The sequence below is a fragment of the Anolis sagrei genome, chromosome 6 (assembly GCF_037176765.1).
Source record: "Anolis sagrei isolate rAnoSag1 chromosome 6, rAnoSag1.mat, whole genome shotgun sequence".
Lineage (NCBI taxonomy): Eukaryota > Metazoa > Chordata > Lepidosauria > Squamata > Dactyloidae > Anolis > Anolis sagrei.
Genome location: NC_090026.1, coordinates 22,598,813 through 22,616,378, shown reverse-complemented (window position 1 = coordinate 22,616,378; position 17,566 = coordinate 22,598,813). Strand labels below are relative to the sequence as shown.

Genomic DNA, 17,566 nt, shown 5'->3' with positions numbered 1-17,566 from the left:
CACTGCCCTATGCCATGGAGTTTTGGGATTTGTAGTTTGGTGAGATACCAGCAGTCCAGAGGAAGGCTAAAGACTTTGTGAAAGTACAACTCCCAAGATTCTGAAAAGTCAAAGTGGTGCCAAACTGTGTCAATTCCACAGTGTAGATGCAATCTAGGAGCCCCCGGTGGCACAGTGGGTTAAAACGCTGAGTTTGTTGACCGAAAGGTTGCAGGTTTGAATCCAGGGAGCGGCGTGAACTTCTGCTGTCAGCCTCAGCTTCTGCCAGTCTAGCAGTTCGAAAACATGCAAATGCGAGTAGATCAATAGGTACCACTCCAGCGGGAAGGTAGCAGCACTCCATGTAGTCATGCCAGCCACATGACCTTGGAGGTGTCTATGGACAACACCGGCTCTTCGGCTTAGAAATTGAGATGAGCACCACACGCCAGAGTTGGACACGACTGGACATAGGTACCGCTCCAGTGGGAAGGTAACAGCGCTCCATGCAGTCATGCCAGCCACATGACCTTGGAGGTGTCTACGGACAATGCTGGCTCTTTGGCTTAGAAATGGAGATGAGCACCACATCCCAGAGTCGGACACGACTGGACATAGGTACCGCTCCAGCGGGAAGGTAACAGCGCTCCATGCAGTCATGCCAGCCACATGACCTTGGAGGTGTCTACGGACAATGCTGGCTCTTTGGCTTAGAAATGGAGATGAGCACCACACCCCAGAGTCGGACATGACTGGACATAGGTACTGCTCTAGCGGGAAGCTAACAGCACTCCATGCAGTCATGCCAGCCACATGACCTTGGAGGTGTCTGCGGACAACACCGGCTCTTTGGCTTAGAAATGGAGATGAGCACCACACCCCAGAGTCGGACACTGACTGGACATAGGTACTGCTCTAGCGGGAAGCTAACAGCACTCCATGCAGTCATGCCAACCACATGATCTTGGAGGTGTCTACGGACAACGCCGACTTCAGCTTAGAAATCGAGATGAGCACCACCCCCCAGAGTTTGACACGAGTGGACTTCATGTCAGGGGAAAACCTTTATCTATACCTAGATACAGTCTGAGTAAGGCATTATTCTCATATCCAGATTGTTACATGTTTCTAGCCTCAGATGCAAAAAATATCAGGAAATATAATTTTGCTATTACTCTCATATTCTGCCCGTAGAAAACTACAATTCAATGTGTTGTTGAAGGCTTTCATGGCCGGAATCACTGGGTTGTTGTAGGTTTTTCAGGCTATATGGCCATGTTCTAGAAGTATTCTCTCCTGACGTTTCGCCTGCATCTGTGGCAAGCATAATAATATTAATAATAATAAAACTTTATTTGTACCCCGCTACCATCTCCCCAAGGGACTCGGTGTGGCTTACATGAGGCCGAGCCCAAATACAACAATACAAGCAATAATAACAACAATACAAGCCATTAAAATAAAACATGGACAATAAAATAAAATAACGTAAGCATTAACAATAAGAGGTTGTGAGGTTGCTTGCCACAGATGCAAGCGAAACATCAGGAGAGAATGCTTCTAGAACATGGCCATATAGCCCGAAAAACTTACAACAATCCAGCTACAATTCACTTCCTTCTGGCTGTATCATATCCTGCACGATTCTCTTATAAGGCAGCAGATAATTATCATCCTATAATTTGTTATCTAGTGTGAGTTAGAGTACAATCAGGCCATTTTAACTAGAAATGTAAAACTGAGAAACAATTGTGTTCCAGGCTCATCTTTTTTTTTGTCAGAGGGGAAATTTAAACCCAGATGAAACTCAATGATCTCATTCTTCTGCCAATTTTTCTCTTTTTTCCTTGATTGCACTGTAAGGCTGTCTTGTTCTTCTCTAATGAATTAAATCGGGTCATGATTTCTGTTTCCATATTTGTGGCTTTGGCACAAAAAGCCCTTTTGTGATGGAAATGTCAGCAGTTTTGCACCAGAAATAAATCATCCAGCAAGCCAAGCCTAGATCCAGGGGCAGAACTGGGGGAAGTCTCAAACGAGACTACAATTTCCCAAAGTGAACAACATGTTGGCTGTAGGAGTCTGGGAATTATAGTCCAGAAATAACTATCTCCATATATTTTGATTTAATATGTTTTCAACGTCATTGGCTAGCTGATCGTTTCAATAGGCTTTTAGGTATACCCTAAAGTTGGGTTATTTTTCTCTTTAAAAAGAGACTTAAACTTTGGGTTGCTTTGAGTTTTCTGGGCTGAATGGCCATGTTCCAGAAGCATTCTCTCCTGATGTTTCGCCCACATCTATGGCAGGCATCCTTAGAGGTTGTGAAGTCTGTTGGAAACTAGGCAAGTGGAGGTTATATATCTGGAATGTCCAGGGTGGGAGAAAGAATTCTTGTCTGTTTGAGGCAGGTGTGAATGTTGTAATTGGCCACCTTGAATCCCTTAGCTTCACTGATTGGGTGCGATCCTCCAGGAAGGATTGGAGCCACTGCAAAGCAGTGCCTCCAAGACCCATTCCGGAAAGCCGTCCCAGAAGGATACCAAGATAGATGGTAATGAAAGCCGCTGAGATGTCCAAGAGAACTAACAAGGACACACTCTCTGCGAGGTCATCCACCAAGGTGATCAAAGCCATCTCCGTATTGTGACCAGGTCTAAAGCCAGACTGTATTTGAGTTAAGATCTGAGTCACAGAACAGAATAAACTCTTGACTCAATGTATCACTGTACTAGATAGCACTGAGTCCAATGTGAGAAGGGGAAAACAAACCCAAAAGCAGCAGCAGAATAAGGATCAAAAGTCCGGAATGTGGCTACAAAGCTGATGCACTGGATGCAAAATGTCCAAAAATGAGCAGGTTATGTGTGTATGTGTTTGAAAGCAGTTTGCTGCTGAATATCATTTTCTAGGAGCTTCCGAGTCCCTAAAAACTTCATAATCTGGTTTTCCCATCAGTTGGCCTCTGTGAGAAGCAGAATGAAAGTGACCTTTGGGTCGAACCAGCAAGGTTTTCATTATGTGACTGCATGATTTGCTATTTTGATTAAATAGTTATTACGACGTTTTTAATCAGTGCTTCATTGTGTCACAATCAGCACTTCCGTTTACGTGCAGCCTGGACTCCTTATGGTAAAATTAGATGTAATGATGCCGCTGCCGCATCTGATTGCCATTTCTTCTTCTGGGGAAGAAGCAGGACCAGATTAAGATGTGTTGAGGTCTCATAAGATTCTCCCCTCCCGTGTATTATTCTAACATAATGGGAGGGTTAGGTTTAATTTTATTTATTTATTAAGTATTAGTCATGATAGTCTGGGACTTTAAAATGTCACTTTCTCAGCTTGTGCATAAATCTGGCACTAGAAGACAAAGCCATCACAAAGCAAGCGATACCCTTCAGTTCTCATTTTTACAAATGTCTGGCGAGGGACTTGACTCTTATGAATTTTAATCTTTCAGTGGATAACTGTTTTATGATTGCTGCCAGGGGAATCTGCACAGCAACTAGCAACTTCTTCTTTGGCTATACCAGTTTCCTCACTGGAAGCAAAAAATAAAGCCAAATCTCTTGGATTCATTTGAATCCCCAAGAGTGTTTTGAAATGACAATAAAAGTTAAGCAAATACACAGTAGTTGGCTAGTAAATGCTGAAGTGGAGGCACTCATTATGCTAATCCCATAGTCACTGTGAGAAGGAGAGTCCAGAAATTTTGGCAAGTGTGTTTGAACAATAGAATCATAGAGTTGGAAGAGACCCCAAGGGCCATCCAGTCAAACCTCCTGCCAACAGGAAGACACAATTAAAATGCTCTTGACAAATGGCCACCCAGCGTCTGTTTAAAAAGCTGCAAAGGAAATTCCAGCACACTCAGAGGCAACATATTTTAATTTCAAGTGCCTGGGGGCCGGGCTTAGCACAGCAGGCTAAACTGTGGTGCTGCAAAAAAATTCTGCTGATCCAAAGGTCAGCAGTTTGAGCCCGGGTTGGGGTGAGCACTCGCCATTAGCCCCAGTTCACCTGCCCACCTAGCAGGTCGAAAGCAGAAATGCGAGTAGGTAATTTAGATACCGCTTTGAGCGGGGAGGAAATAAAGTTGCCTTTAAATATATCAATTGGAGGAAAGCTCCTCTGCATGGAAGATGGAGCAACAGCACACACACAGACACACCGGTGGCCAAAGTTGAGCACAGCCTCCAAGATGCCGTAAATAAGATGGGAAAAACGGCCTTTACCTCTGTTTGTGTTGTCTGTCCTTGTTAATTGTATAATTGGCATTAAATGTTTGCCATGTGTGTATGTTCTGGAAGCCGCTCTGAGTCCCTATCTAGGTGAGAAGGGCGGGGTATAAATACTGTAAATAAATAAATAAAATATCATCAGGATGTTTTGCCTACTATTGGAATCTCTTTTCCTTTAGTTCAAATCCATTGCTCCATGTCCCAGTCTCTAAAGCAGCAGAAAACAAGCTTCCTCCAACTTCAGTATGACATGCTTTTAGGTATTTAAAGATGGCGATCATGACCCCTTTTAACCTTCTCTTCAAGCTAAACATATCAAGATCCCTAAGCTGCTCCTCATAGATCTTGGCTTCCAGACCTTTGACCATTTTGGTCACTCTTCTTTGGACATCTTCCAGTGGGTCAATATCTTTCCTGAATTGTGGTGCCCAGAACTGGACACAGTGTTCCAGGTGAGATATGTCCAAAGCAGAACAGATTGCTACTATTAACTTCCTGCAATCTAGATACTATATTCCTATTGATGCAGCCTGGAATAACATTGGCTTTTTAAACCATTGCATCCTTCTGTTAACTAATCTTCACTTTGTGGTCTACTAAAACTCCTAAAACCTATTGATAGTTACAAAGCAGTTCTAGTTGCAGGTCTTTTCTAAAGCTAATGGGTGTTGCTTGTGTTGGAGCATGTAAAAATCAGTTGGTGAGTGTGTTAACTGAAAAATGCAAAATATGAAGCTGATTGATTGGGCAATGCCCAACAGCTAGCTGAGCCTGGGAATTTTGGCAACAGTTACATGTTTTCTGTGCAGGAGCTTGCAAAGACAGTTTTGTATTTTCTCACATAGATACCTAAGGGCCATTTGAATATCTCAAATGACATTGTGTGAATCAATACAACTGTTCTCATGACTGTATATATGTTGGTCTGCATAACAAAGAGTTAAACACCTTATTATTTACTGATCATCTGTGTGGCATATCTTTTCTCTAGCAATAGAGTGTGTGGATTGGTATAGACATGATAGCTTGCTAATTTGAAGCCAACCTATTGTTAAATACTTTTAATAAGAGAAGGAACACATCACAACAATATTTTGTGCCTGAGAAAATCCACCCTTTTTCCTTCAGCTACTCAGAGAATTCTGGCTAAGCTCAAAGAGAAAGGCAAAACATAAGGCAACAGTAGCAGGTGATGCCATTGCCTCTCTTAAATAAGAAATGCCACATTCTGACTCCACTTCTTCACTACCAGTAGGGCACCAAGCACAAAATGGAGCTGTTGAAAGTCAGAATTGCAGGGCTGTTTTCGTTAGGCATCTGGGTTGAAGTTACTCTGGAATAGTGGTGCTGTAAGTTAAAATCTTTGGGCAGAATGCATAAATTAACTTTATCTTTCGCATTTGGTTTGCAAAGTCTTCCCACAATGGCTATGAAGGTTTGGCAGATGGCGCTGAGAGAGGCTTGCTGAGTTTCCATGTTGAATGCCAACCTCTGTACCAGGCGGAAGGTGCCCAATTGCAGTAGACCAGCTCATCCTAAAGGCATGAAGTGGAAACGAACACAGCTGCCCTCACATCTTGGAAACCCCCCAACGAGAAAGCATTTCTACTAGCTATATCCAGATTGCAGAATGTCCAGCACTGGGAGGCTTATGACCCCAATATAAAAACTCAGTCTAGAATTGAAATGCCTTTCACTTTGCACAAGCTGCTCACTCCTTTCTACTTTTTCTTCATCTCATCCCTAGGAAAACTTTCGGGGGACATTCCAGGAAATTTCAAATGTCATACACTTTCTGAGAATTCCTGATATAGGCTAAAATAGAAAACTTTCTTTTTCATCTTTGAAGAAGCCCACCTTCCTAGACCAAAATGGCAGCTATTGAAATTAGATATGCCCCCAAAATAGATCGCTCATGAATTCCTTCCCCCAGAGGCTGAGCCAGGCGACATGGTCGTGGGAGTCAAATATAGGAGATATTTATAGACTTGGCCCAAACAGAAGAGTGGAATGGAGAAAGTCGAAGCAGCAAACTACTTTTCCACCTCTAGTTTATTTATGTGGGGATTGTATGGGGTGAACTCCTGGCTTTCTTCTGAATTCTCAAGTATAGTAATCAACACAGACAGAAGTGGGTTGTAACAGCTAGAGGTAGTTTGTGAAATGTTATAGAATTTACTGTTTGGAGGCACTGGTGTATGTTCTATGTATTGCCATCTTGCTGATACATATAGTCAACCTCCCACATTTGCTGGGGTTAGACTGGAGACACAGGGCTCTTGTGTTGTGAAAACCTGAAATTGTTATTTTTTCACTTAAAGTAGTATTTTTTTCACCAGTGGAATAATGTGTTAAACCCTTGTACTGACAGGACGGCTGACCACTAGGTCAGTGGTTCGAATCCGGGGAGAGCATGCTGAGCTCCTTCTGTCAGTTCCAGCTCCCCATGCGGGGACATGAGAGAAGCCTCCCACAAAGATGGTAAAACATCTGGCCAATGTCCTTTCAGACAACCAATTCTCACACCAGAAGTGACTTGTGGTTTCTCAAGTTGCTCCTGACACACACACACACACACACACACACAACAACAACAACAACAACATTCCTAAAGTAGCACCTCTTTAGGAATCTTCAGGTCATCCAGTGTGAATGGAGAAAATTCTAGTGTGACCGGAGAGACACTAGAGGACACTAGAAATTCCTAGATAGAAAAGTTTATTCAAATCCATCAACAATCAAATCTCCAAAAGTCAAAACCGCAAATTTGGAGCACCAACTCTCATGTACCCCCTAGATCTTAATAAGGAATTTGTTTAAATACTGTAGGTGCCTAGTCCTTATGAATGTGGTCTGTATTTGCTGATAGCAGTCAGTGCTTTGAGTGAAAGGTTTGGAAAACTTTACAATGTTTCAGATACCTTAATCTCCTTTCTTCAATTTTAGCAACAATAACAAAAAATACACACAGTAGATAAAAATGGACTAAATTGGAAAACACATCTTACAGAAGTTATTTCAAAGAATAACACAGCTGAACCACAAAAAAAATTGTGTCTTGGTTTTTACGCTTTTTCCCTGTTATTTGGGCGCTGATTCAGAAAATTACTTTGGATAGACCATATCGTTCTAGTTTCTTAGATGTTATCATGGTGTTATCATAGGGCCAGGCTTTAGCACAGTGGGTTAAACCACCAGCTGTAGAAAATCTTGTTGATCAGAAGGTTGGCAGTTCAAGCCCGGGCTGTGGTGAGCTCCCGCTGTCAGCCCAGCTTTTGCTCATGTAGCAGATTGAAAACAGCAATGTGAGTAGATAAATAGGTACCGCTTTAAGCCGGGAGGTAATAAAAGGCGCCCATAAAGACATGATCTATGTCTACGGATGACAAAGCTCCTCGATATGGAAGATGGAGCAACAGCACCTCCCCATGTCCAGAGTGAAGAACAGCCTCCAGATGCCAGAAATGGAAAAAGATGGGAAAGCCTATACCTCTGTTTATGAATTGTCTGTCCTTGTTAATTGTATAACAGCATTGAATGTTTGCCGTATATGTGTTCTGTATTCCTCCCTGAGTCCCCTCGGGGAGATAGAGTGGAATGTAAATAAAGTATGTTGTTGTTGTTGTTTTCTATGGGTGAGCAGATGGCAACTGGTTTATGGTGGATGTTCTTTATCTTAAAAACCAAAACTGATAGGGGAAAACTGGTGCCATTTTTGTAATAGGCAAGTCAAATATACCCAGAAACAGACCTAGTATTTGCAGCAACAAAATGTGTGTTGGCCAGTGTTAATTGATGCCATCTTTACTGACTGGCCTCCTTTGTGCTTCATCACACTAGAGAATGAATCCACTTTAAATACGGTTTCTATCTCTTGCAGAATTCTGGGGTTTGTAGTCTAAAAGCTCCTCCCTAAACTACAAACCCCAGAATTCTGCAGGAGGCAGCAACTGGATTTAAAGTGGGTTCATTCTCTGGTGTGATGAGGTGTGTTGTACAAATAGGCTGATGTAGTTGTAGTGGGGTCCCCCCCCGGTAAAGTTACTTAAAGAATATTTCCAATTGGGCTTTACATTCCTGCTGAAGGGTGCATGCATAGTCCCTGAGTTCCTAAATATTAAGAACTTCTTGACAGCAAGAGCTGATTGGTAGTGAAATAAGATGCCTCTGAACATAGTGGATTCTCCTCTGGAAATTTTAAGCAGAGGCTGGATAGCCATTTGTCAGGAGTGCTTTGATTGTGTTTTCCTGCATGGCAGGGGGTTAGACTGGATGGCCCTTAGGGTCTCTTCTAACTCTAGTATTCTATGAGCAAAGGTCTGTTGATGGGAAACTCAGACCCCTTCTACACTGCCATATAAAATCCAGATTATCTGATTTGAACTGGGTTATTTATTATTTATTTATCATGTCAGGAGTGAACCAAGGGTACATTGTGATGTATTTAAGAAAACACAAAGTTTAAAAACTTGGCATTCTATTAAATGTAGACTCACACAATCTGGTCCAAAGCAGATAATGTGGATTATCTGCTTTGATGATCTGAATTATATAGCAGTGTAGAAAGGGCCTCACACACTCCTCTGTTTTAGCAAAATGTTTGGCATCCGTTGCCCATATGTACACGATGCCGTCCTCCTGGAATAGAAAGCCGCGCTCCCCCAGATTTTGGAAGAGATCCAGGGGTGCAGCTGTGGCAGCTGTCAGGGTGTGGAGTGGCCAGGAATGTGCCCGGTTGGCACGTAGGAGACAACGTCATGCCCCTCAAGGGGAAGGCAGCTTTTGACCTTCCCTGCAACAGGTCTTGGGATTGTGAGGCAGTTTGAATGGGAACTGATGGCTTAGTTGGAAAGGGTTAACCAGAACATATGTGTATGTGTCAAAGAGTCCCCCTCCCCTTTTCCCACTCTCTTTCAGTCTGAAGTTTGATATTCCCCAGGAATTTTCCAGGCCTAAATCCATCTTCCATCGGCTTCAACCCCTTTTCCAGATTTGGGTTCTTCTCAGCTGGAGGCGGTGGGAGCAACAGCAACAGCAGGATGAAGGAAAAAGCCGAAGGAAAGGAGAAAGGGGGAAAGGGTGAGTTAAATGGATGCATGTATGGGGTGTGTTGCAAGCACACACATGAAAAGACCAAAGGAGAAAGGATGTGACTGAACGTAAGCAAGGCAGCACTGGATGTAAAGAGGAGCAATAGGGAAAAGAAAACAACGGTGCTTGGAAGAAGGAGAAAACAAGTTGGGTTGCTTCATAATACCGTATTCTGGATATAACATTATACTCAAGTTGCATTTACACTGTGGAATTAATGTAGTTTGACACCACTTTAACTGCCATGGCTTGATGCTATGGAATCCTAAGAGTGATAGTTTTACAAAGTTTTTAGTCTTTTTTGCAAAAAGAAACAAAAAGTACTCATGCTTCACCAAACTACAATTTTCAAGATTTCTAGCACTGAGCCCTAGTTGTGAAAATTGTATCAACCTGCATTAATTCAACATTGTAGATGTACCCTCAGTTGGGAGCAAGGCTCTAGTTTTCAGTGTCAGGTGAACAATGTGCATTGTGACAGCGTTATTTCCTTTTTAGGATGAAAGAGGGAAAGATGGGAAATCTTTGTTTACACTTGAAAAGTACCAGGAGCACAAGCATTTGTCCATATTACTAGAATTAGTGTTATGCTATGGAAGAAGAATAAACTTTGTTGGCTTGAAAAAAAAACCCCAGAATAATGACAAATGCATGGTATAGTATATCTTAGGCCAGTGTTTCTCAATCATTTTTATACAGTTCCTCATATTGTGATGACCCCCAACCATAAAATTATTTTCATTGCTACTTCATAACTGTAATTTTGCTACTGTTATGAACCGTAATGTAAATATCTGATATGCAGGATTTATTTTCATTCACTGGACCAAATTTGGCACAAATACCTGATAAGCTCAAATTTGAATATTTGTTGGGTTGGGGGGAATATTGATTTTGTCATTTGGGAGTTGTACTTGCTGGGATTTATAGTTCACCTACAATCAAAGAGCACTCTGAACTCCACCAACGATGGAATTGAACCAATCTTGGCACACAGAACTCCCATGACCATCAGAAAATACTGGAAGAGTTTGGTGGGCATTGACCTTGAGTTTTGGAGTTGTAGTTCACCTACATCCAGAGAATATTGTAGACTCAAACAAGGATGGATTGGGACCAAACTTGGCACGAATCCTCAATATGCCCAAATGTGAACATGGTGGAGTTTGGGGAAAAGAGACCTTAACATTTGGGAGTTGTAGTTGCTGAGACTTATAGTTAACCTACAATCAAAGAGCATTCTGAACTCCACCAATGATAGAATTGAGCCAAACCTTCCACACAGAACCCCCATGACCAACAGAAAATACTGGAGGAATTTGGGATGAATTGAGAGTGATTTAGGGGAGATGTAGTTCACCTACATCTGGAGAGCACTGTGAACCCAAAATGACTATGCCAAAGGGGTTCCTAAGACCACTAGAAAAATGTGTTTTCTGATGGACTTTGGCGACCCCTCTGAAACCCCCTTGCAACCCCCCACAGGGGTCCCGACCCCCAGGTTGAGAAACACTGATCTAGAGAAAGACATGTCAATAATGAGAAAGACCATTTGTCATTATTTAAACACTGAATCCCTGGTGGGGATGAAGTAAACCCTTGTGCTGGCAGGACCGAACACCGACAAGTTGGAGGTTTGAATCTGGGGAGAGTGTGGATGAGCTCCCTCTGTCAGCTCCGGCTCCCCATGCAGGAACATGAGAGAAGCCTCCCACAAGGATGGTAAAACATCAAAAACATCTGGATGTCCCCTGGACAATATCCTTGCAGATGGCCAATTCTCTCACACCAGAAGTGACTTGCAGTTTCTCAAGCTGCTCCTGAGAAGAAGAAAAACCCAAAAACAAATCATACTTTTAATTGGAGTTGAGGAAAGGTGATGCAAACTAGTCATTTTGGTATAACTATCTTCATGCCTCCCTGGAGACTTAACATCGGACAAATTCCAGAGCAGTAGCAGCACAAATTCTTTGTAGCTGGAAACAATAGAGCCTTGTGGCTGTTTAAAGGCTAACAGACTTATTAGGGCATAAGCCACAATAAATCTGGTAGTCCTTAAGGAGTCACAAGATTCTTTATTCCACTAAGTTGGCAGTACATCCCACTGGACTCAGCTGTATTTACTTTTGAGTAAATGCAAGTAGAATGGAGGCACCGGGCTGAATGTTGATGAAGAGAGAAAAGAACGAAAGGTTGACTGAGGAGAGGAAGGGAATGGTCTATGGGACAGAAGGAGAGGAGTGAATTATAAGGATAGTCCAGAGAAATACATTCTAGAAGGAAAAACAGAACAGGGAAGGAAAGAGTATTTCCAAAGTGATAGAAAAGTGGACGGCAAGCAAGCAGATTAGGCTAGACATGGATGGGTTTGGGTGAGCAAATAATACATTTGGTGGGTGAGAGGGAGAGGGTTTTAGCAAGAGGGAGGCGCTCTGAATTAGTGAGTGGGACAGGCACGGATGGAGAACTAGCAAGCGAGGGAATGTGAGAAAGACAGCAACAGGGGGAAAGCGCTAAGTTCTCTCTGGCACCTGCCCCAGTTTTCCCCCTCCAACCATCCAACTTGCGGCTGGGTTGCCATCTTCTGTTTCGTTGGGACACAGAGAGGGGAAGACGGCTAAAGTTAAGATGGGAGCCCATCCAGAGGGTAAGTTTCTTGCAGAAGCTGGCCTCATAGGGATTTGCAGAAGGGTGAAGCATGGAGTGGCATTGACCAAAATGAAGTGGGCTGGGTTCCCTGATGTGGCTGTAATGCAGGGTATGGACTTATAGTCTGAGAATAGGAAAGAGGTGTCATGCTTATGAGAAGGCATACATTGGGAAGCAAGGAAGGGATTCACCTCTCTTCCACCTTACACAAGGCAAAAACTGAACCTTTGCCCTGCAAGGAAAGCTGGCACTCTGCCCTTTATACTCATGCCCAAATTCCAGGTTCAGTATTTGGCATCTTCAGACCAGACAAAGGAAAATCCTGGAGGGCATCTGTCTGTCATGTTGATGGTTCTGAACCAGATGGATTGATAGCCTGAGTTTGATGTATATGTTTGCATAGTTTGTGTACTCTGTATCACATGGGGCCTATTTTATAGGACATGACAGAATTTGATAGGTGTGGCTGTAAATGTGATTTGTGGGAGAGGGAGAGTGTGATTATGGTTGTGCATCTGAAAAGCTGCAGAGTTTTGCAATATCTAATTTCGTTTATTGACAACTAGCCGTCCCCTGGCACAAGTTGCTGTGGCCCAGTCTTTGTATATGTGCTTTGTGTGTATAAGTGTGAGCATATATTTGTGTATATATGTGTGTTTGCATATATATATTTGTGGTTTGCGCATGCGTTGTAATTTTTTTAATTGTTTGGCTTTTAAAGTCTCTTCTGCTGTGTTTTTCAGTGTTCTTGTGAGTGATGGTCACTCATTGGCCTGATATGTGCATTGTGTCTAATTTTGGTGTCAATTTGTCCAGTGTTTTTTGGGTTATGTTAATCCCACAAATGAACATTACATTTTTATTTATATAGATGTTGTCCTCCACATTTCATTTTTGCCATAAGCCTATGAGATAAGATTAAAATCGTAAAGAGAGTAGAATGGTTGTTTGGTGAAAATATATGCACATGTACACACTCACACTCAAACACACTCACACAGAGTTAGTGGGGACGTGGCTGATTGGGGGTGGGTGAGTATTGTGCTTCTAATGCCATAAATCTAATGGACTATAGATGGCAGTGGTGTGAAGCTGTGCTTGAATTATAGGGGGGAAGTATGAATCTGGGCCTCTGAGGCCCTTTCTACACTACCATATAACCCAGATTATCAAATTAGATAATACACATAATCTTTGAACTGGATTATAGGAGTCTACACTGTTATATAATCCAGTTCAAAACAGATAACCTGGATTTTATATGGCAGTGTAGAAGGGGCTTAAGAGTGCATCTACACTGTTCAATTAATGCAGTTGGACACCACTTGAACTGCCATAGTTCAATGGAATGATGGAATCTGTAGTTTAATGAAGGATTAGCAATTTCTGGTTAAGGATAAAGACTTTGTAAAATGACAAGTCCCATGGTTTAAAGGCATGGCATTTAAAGTGATGTCCAACTGCATTCGTTCGACAGTGGAGATCAGGCATGGGCAAACTGACCCTCCAGGTGTTTTGGCTGGTAGGGTGTTAGGAATTGTGGGAGTTGGAGTCCAAAACACTTGGAGGGCCAAAGTTTGTCCATGCCTGGTGTAGATGCATTGGGTCCATCGACAGTGCCATATAATCCAGAATATCAAGACAGATAATCCACATGATCTGTTTTTAACTGGATTATCTGAGTCTATACTGCCATGTAATCTAGTTCAAAGCAGATAATCTTGATTTTATACAGCTGTGATTCTCAAACTTTGACCTTCCAGATGTTGGTGACTTCGTGTGCATGTGTTGTGTGCCTTCAAGTCATTTTCAACTCATGGCAAGTCCATCACAGGATTTTCTTGGCAGGATTTATTCAGTGGGAAGTTGCTTTTGTCTTCCTCTGAGGCCAAGAGAGTGTGACTCAGACCCCTTCCACACAGCTGTATAAAATCCCACATTATCTGCTTTGAACTGGATTATATGGCAGTGTGAACTCAGATAACCCAGTTCAAAGTTGATATTGTGGATTATCTGCCTTGATATTCTGGATTACATGGCTCTGTGGAAGGGCCCTCTGTGAATTTCCTAGGGTTTACATCCCAAAATCCCCAGAAATGTGTTGAGACTGATGGGTATTGAAGCCTACTGAAGTCCATGACATCTGAAAAGGCATAGTTTGGAAACCACTCATTGATACGTGTCTAAGGAAAATTAGTAATGGTTTAAGTTTAGTATTGGGAATTGTTACTTCTTTGGACTTTGATTTCCAAAATTTCCCAATGATTCCGAAAGTCACTGTGCCAAAGGATAACTGAAGAAATATCAAGCCCATCAGAATGAATGGAACAAGTTAGTTGGATTGGAACTGGGGCATTTGGCGTGTTATGGTTTCTTGGGGTGCCAGGTAGCCCCCGCCCTCATTTTGGTCATGCATTCAGAAGACTTTGAGGAAAATTGTGCAGACGTTGAAAGCAGTGGAGCTACATTGGCAAGGCAGTCTCAATTGTGGGAAAGAAGGAGACAGCCGCAATTTGGCAATTCTACCCTTTTTTCGTATTTTCCTCCCAATTCTTCTCTTTTCTGGATGGAAACCTAAGGTGCTGAAGCCAGTTGAGGCAAAGGGAGGCTGTTTCCTTAGAGTGGACCCCGAGCCATCCTCCTCAGCCTCTCTCACGCCAAGTCCAGCTGGGACAGCCTCCACTATCCTCCTCGCTTTTTTTCCATTTTTTTCCAACTTGTGGAAAAAATATCTAGAGCCAAAATGAAATTAAATCGCAAAGATGCATTCTCAGTGCTGGGAGGGGAAAAGGAGCTTAATATGGTCACAGAGGCCATGGGGAAGGGAGAATAAAGGGACTGTCAGGCAAACATGCACATACACTCACATCCCGGGGGCAGAAAAAAGCAACAGATGTGGCAGGACAAAACTTTGAGTACTGTCTAAGGGATTCTTATGATTTTTGTTGGAACTATGGAAGAAAGATTATGTTTAGAAATGCAAGTATTCTGTCTCCTAATGCATTCATGTACTCACAGTATTCCATGGGAAACCCTGTAATGTTAATAATGCTAACAATCATCTAGTAGGCAGCAGTTCAAGTGGTGTTTATTGCACTCTAGCCGTGCAAGCCTCTTTTCACTCAGCACCACACGGAGTCCAGTAATATCTAACTACAGCAGTTTATTTACAAAAGCATATACAAAGGGAAAAGAAGGCATTTCCCCAAAAAAGCAGTGGAAGAAGTGTTATAAAATAGCAGTAGTCCATATATACAAAGTTTGGTAGTCCAAAATAGCAAGGTATATGAAATCCAGGAAGTCAAGATCATACGCATAAATCCATAAGCATGAAAAACAAGAACTTTTCCATGGCAAAACTCTGACAGGAACATAGACATACACAGGAGACTTGAATGAGAGCTGAAACAAGAACTTGATTCTATAGCAATGTTGTCTGCTCTGAAGACACCAAGAAAACATCACTTAATTTAAGCTCAAACCTGACCAAGAAGCCATGAGGTCATCCCTTTGACACCTGGGTTTCAATTATTGTTTCTAATTGAGTCTTTCTGATCTTCTAATTAATCTTTCCTTTGCTCTCTCTGTGCGGAGGCCTAATCTGATATTGTGGGAAAACTCCCCATCTTCTGAAGGCCGAGAAGGCCAATTCACAAGAGAAACAGAATCCCAAACATTCTCTATCTCCTCTGCAGCTGCTGACCCTTCTCTCTCATCTACAGCCTGCAATTCAGCCTGTTTTTAAACTTGACCACACACAGAGTCAGTAAAAAATCCATCATTCCCCTCATCCTCTGAGGAGGAATCCCCAGCACCCCCAACATCTTGTTGCTGAGCTCCAACAATGTTTTTTGAGAAGGAAATATCTTAACAGAGGAGGTAGTGGGATCCATTTCCACTGCAGATTTGAATGGGAGGATATACTCCTTCAGATGGATTTGATCATTATAATTAAAAGCAAGTTCAATGTTCAAAGTATGTTTTTACTCGATGCACATTTGGGGCCCCCTCTATACTGCCATATAATCCAGATTTTCAAAGTAGATCATCCACATGATCTGGTTTGAACTGGATTATATGAGTCTACACTGCCAGATATTTTTTTTATTTCTCATAGAAATGCATTGTGGCAGTAATTGGTAGCGACTGATTAGAAAAGGGATTGGGATTAACAAATCAATGAAAATGTTACTTTCGCATAGTGGAGCATTCGTATCCGATGGGATTTGGTTCCACAACTACCATAACCCTGCCCCCTGATACCGAAATCATGGAATTTACAACTCCTACAGTAAAATGGTGCTTCTTATATAAAATGGCAACATCAAAGTTTGCTTTTGGGGATTTTGAATAATATTTTCATATCGTGGGTTGTTGAAACTGTGGATACAGAGGGCTGAATATACTGAGCCGCTGTAAAAAAACAGCCACAGTAAACTCCATGCTAGGGATCATGATGAAAAGAGTCAAAGATAAAACTGCTCACAGTATGATGCTGTTGTACAAATATATGGTGTACCCATACTTGGAATGATATCTATAGTTCTAGTCATTTCATAAAAAAGGATATTGTAGGCCTTGGGGGTAAAGTGCATAAAAAGGTACCTCAGACTTGGTCAGTGGGTTGGAACTCCTCCCAGGAAAGGTTACAATTTTAGAAAAAATTACATTTATTAGGGGAAAAAATAAACAAAGGGAGAACATGTTTTTGGTTTACATGAAGAAAATATAAGGCATTGAAAGAGCCAAGGTGCAGGACAGAAACAAACAAGAAGGGTAGTAATCTTATGGCAGAAAAGCCAGGAGGATAGGATTCACTCTTGGATATGTTCTTCACAGCTCTGCATGTGGTAGAGATTTATTTATGGACATGAGTATGGACAAGAGGAGACAGACACACTCTAAAAATGTTTACCCACTTTTATGTTTGTGTAGTTTACATTGCAACTTTGCATATCTAGTGGCTGCTTGCTTTTCTCTAGGACGAGAAATGTGTGGCCTTCTGGATATTGTCTGTAGTTGAATTGTGGATGGATTTTCCTTGCAAGAGTATATTATTATGACCTATCCTTTTCATAATCCCAAGTATTTTCAGCTAGCTTGGTCTTGAAAGGTGAAAACTTTACCAGGAGCAGGTCTTTTTGTCTTTGATATGGCTCACAACCTCTGAGGATGTCTGTCATAGCTGTGGACGAGATGTCAGGAGAGAATGCTTCTAGAACATGGATAAAAACAGACTGGGAAACTCACAGCAACCTAATGGTATTATTGTCCTCTCTTTGGAGGAAAATCTGGGGAAGGGTGATGTTATACTGCGAATCTGCAGGATTTGTATTGTGGTGCTTTGCTATGGTCAGGTGCTGAGTACCACATCCTACACTTGCCTAATAGCCATGTCGTTGGAAAGTCATTCATATGAAGATGGCAGTTTCCTTGTCCCTTCCAATGGAAATCAATAGCACAGAAATGATCTGTGTATGACCTGGGTTTGGTATGAAGCTTGAAGGGTGATGTAGTTGTAATCAGGGTGAGGATAGGATAAGGGGCAAATGTGCTCCTCTGTGTCATAAAACCTATTGCATCCAACCCCCCTGCCTTGTTTTG

General features: G+C 42.1%; 1 protein-coding gene across 5 annotated transcripts in view; it reads left to right on the top strand.

Annotated features, from left to right (window-relative positions):
- The first annotated feature begins 8,968 nt into the window (after positions 1–8,968).
- The window catches only part of LOC132777956 (protein kinase C and casein kinase substrate in neurons protein 3-like), a 43,544-nt gene continuing 34,946 nt past the window's right edge, over positions 8,969–17,566 (top strand). For 2 of the 5 annotated variants that reach the window (XM_060780524.2, XM_060780528.2), the window contains exon 1: positions 8,969–9,301. In XM_060780524.2, the coding sequence (XP_060636507.2) occupies positions 9,262–9,301 (40 nt within the window). In that variant the 5' untranslated portion in view covers positions 8,969–9,261. Of the gene's footprint in view, positions 9,302–11,404; positions 11,961–17,566 lie in introns of those variants that run through there. The other 3 variants (XM_060780527.2, XM_060780529.2, XM_060780525.2) reach the window with 2 other exon arrangements.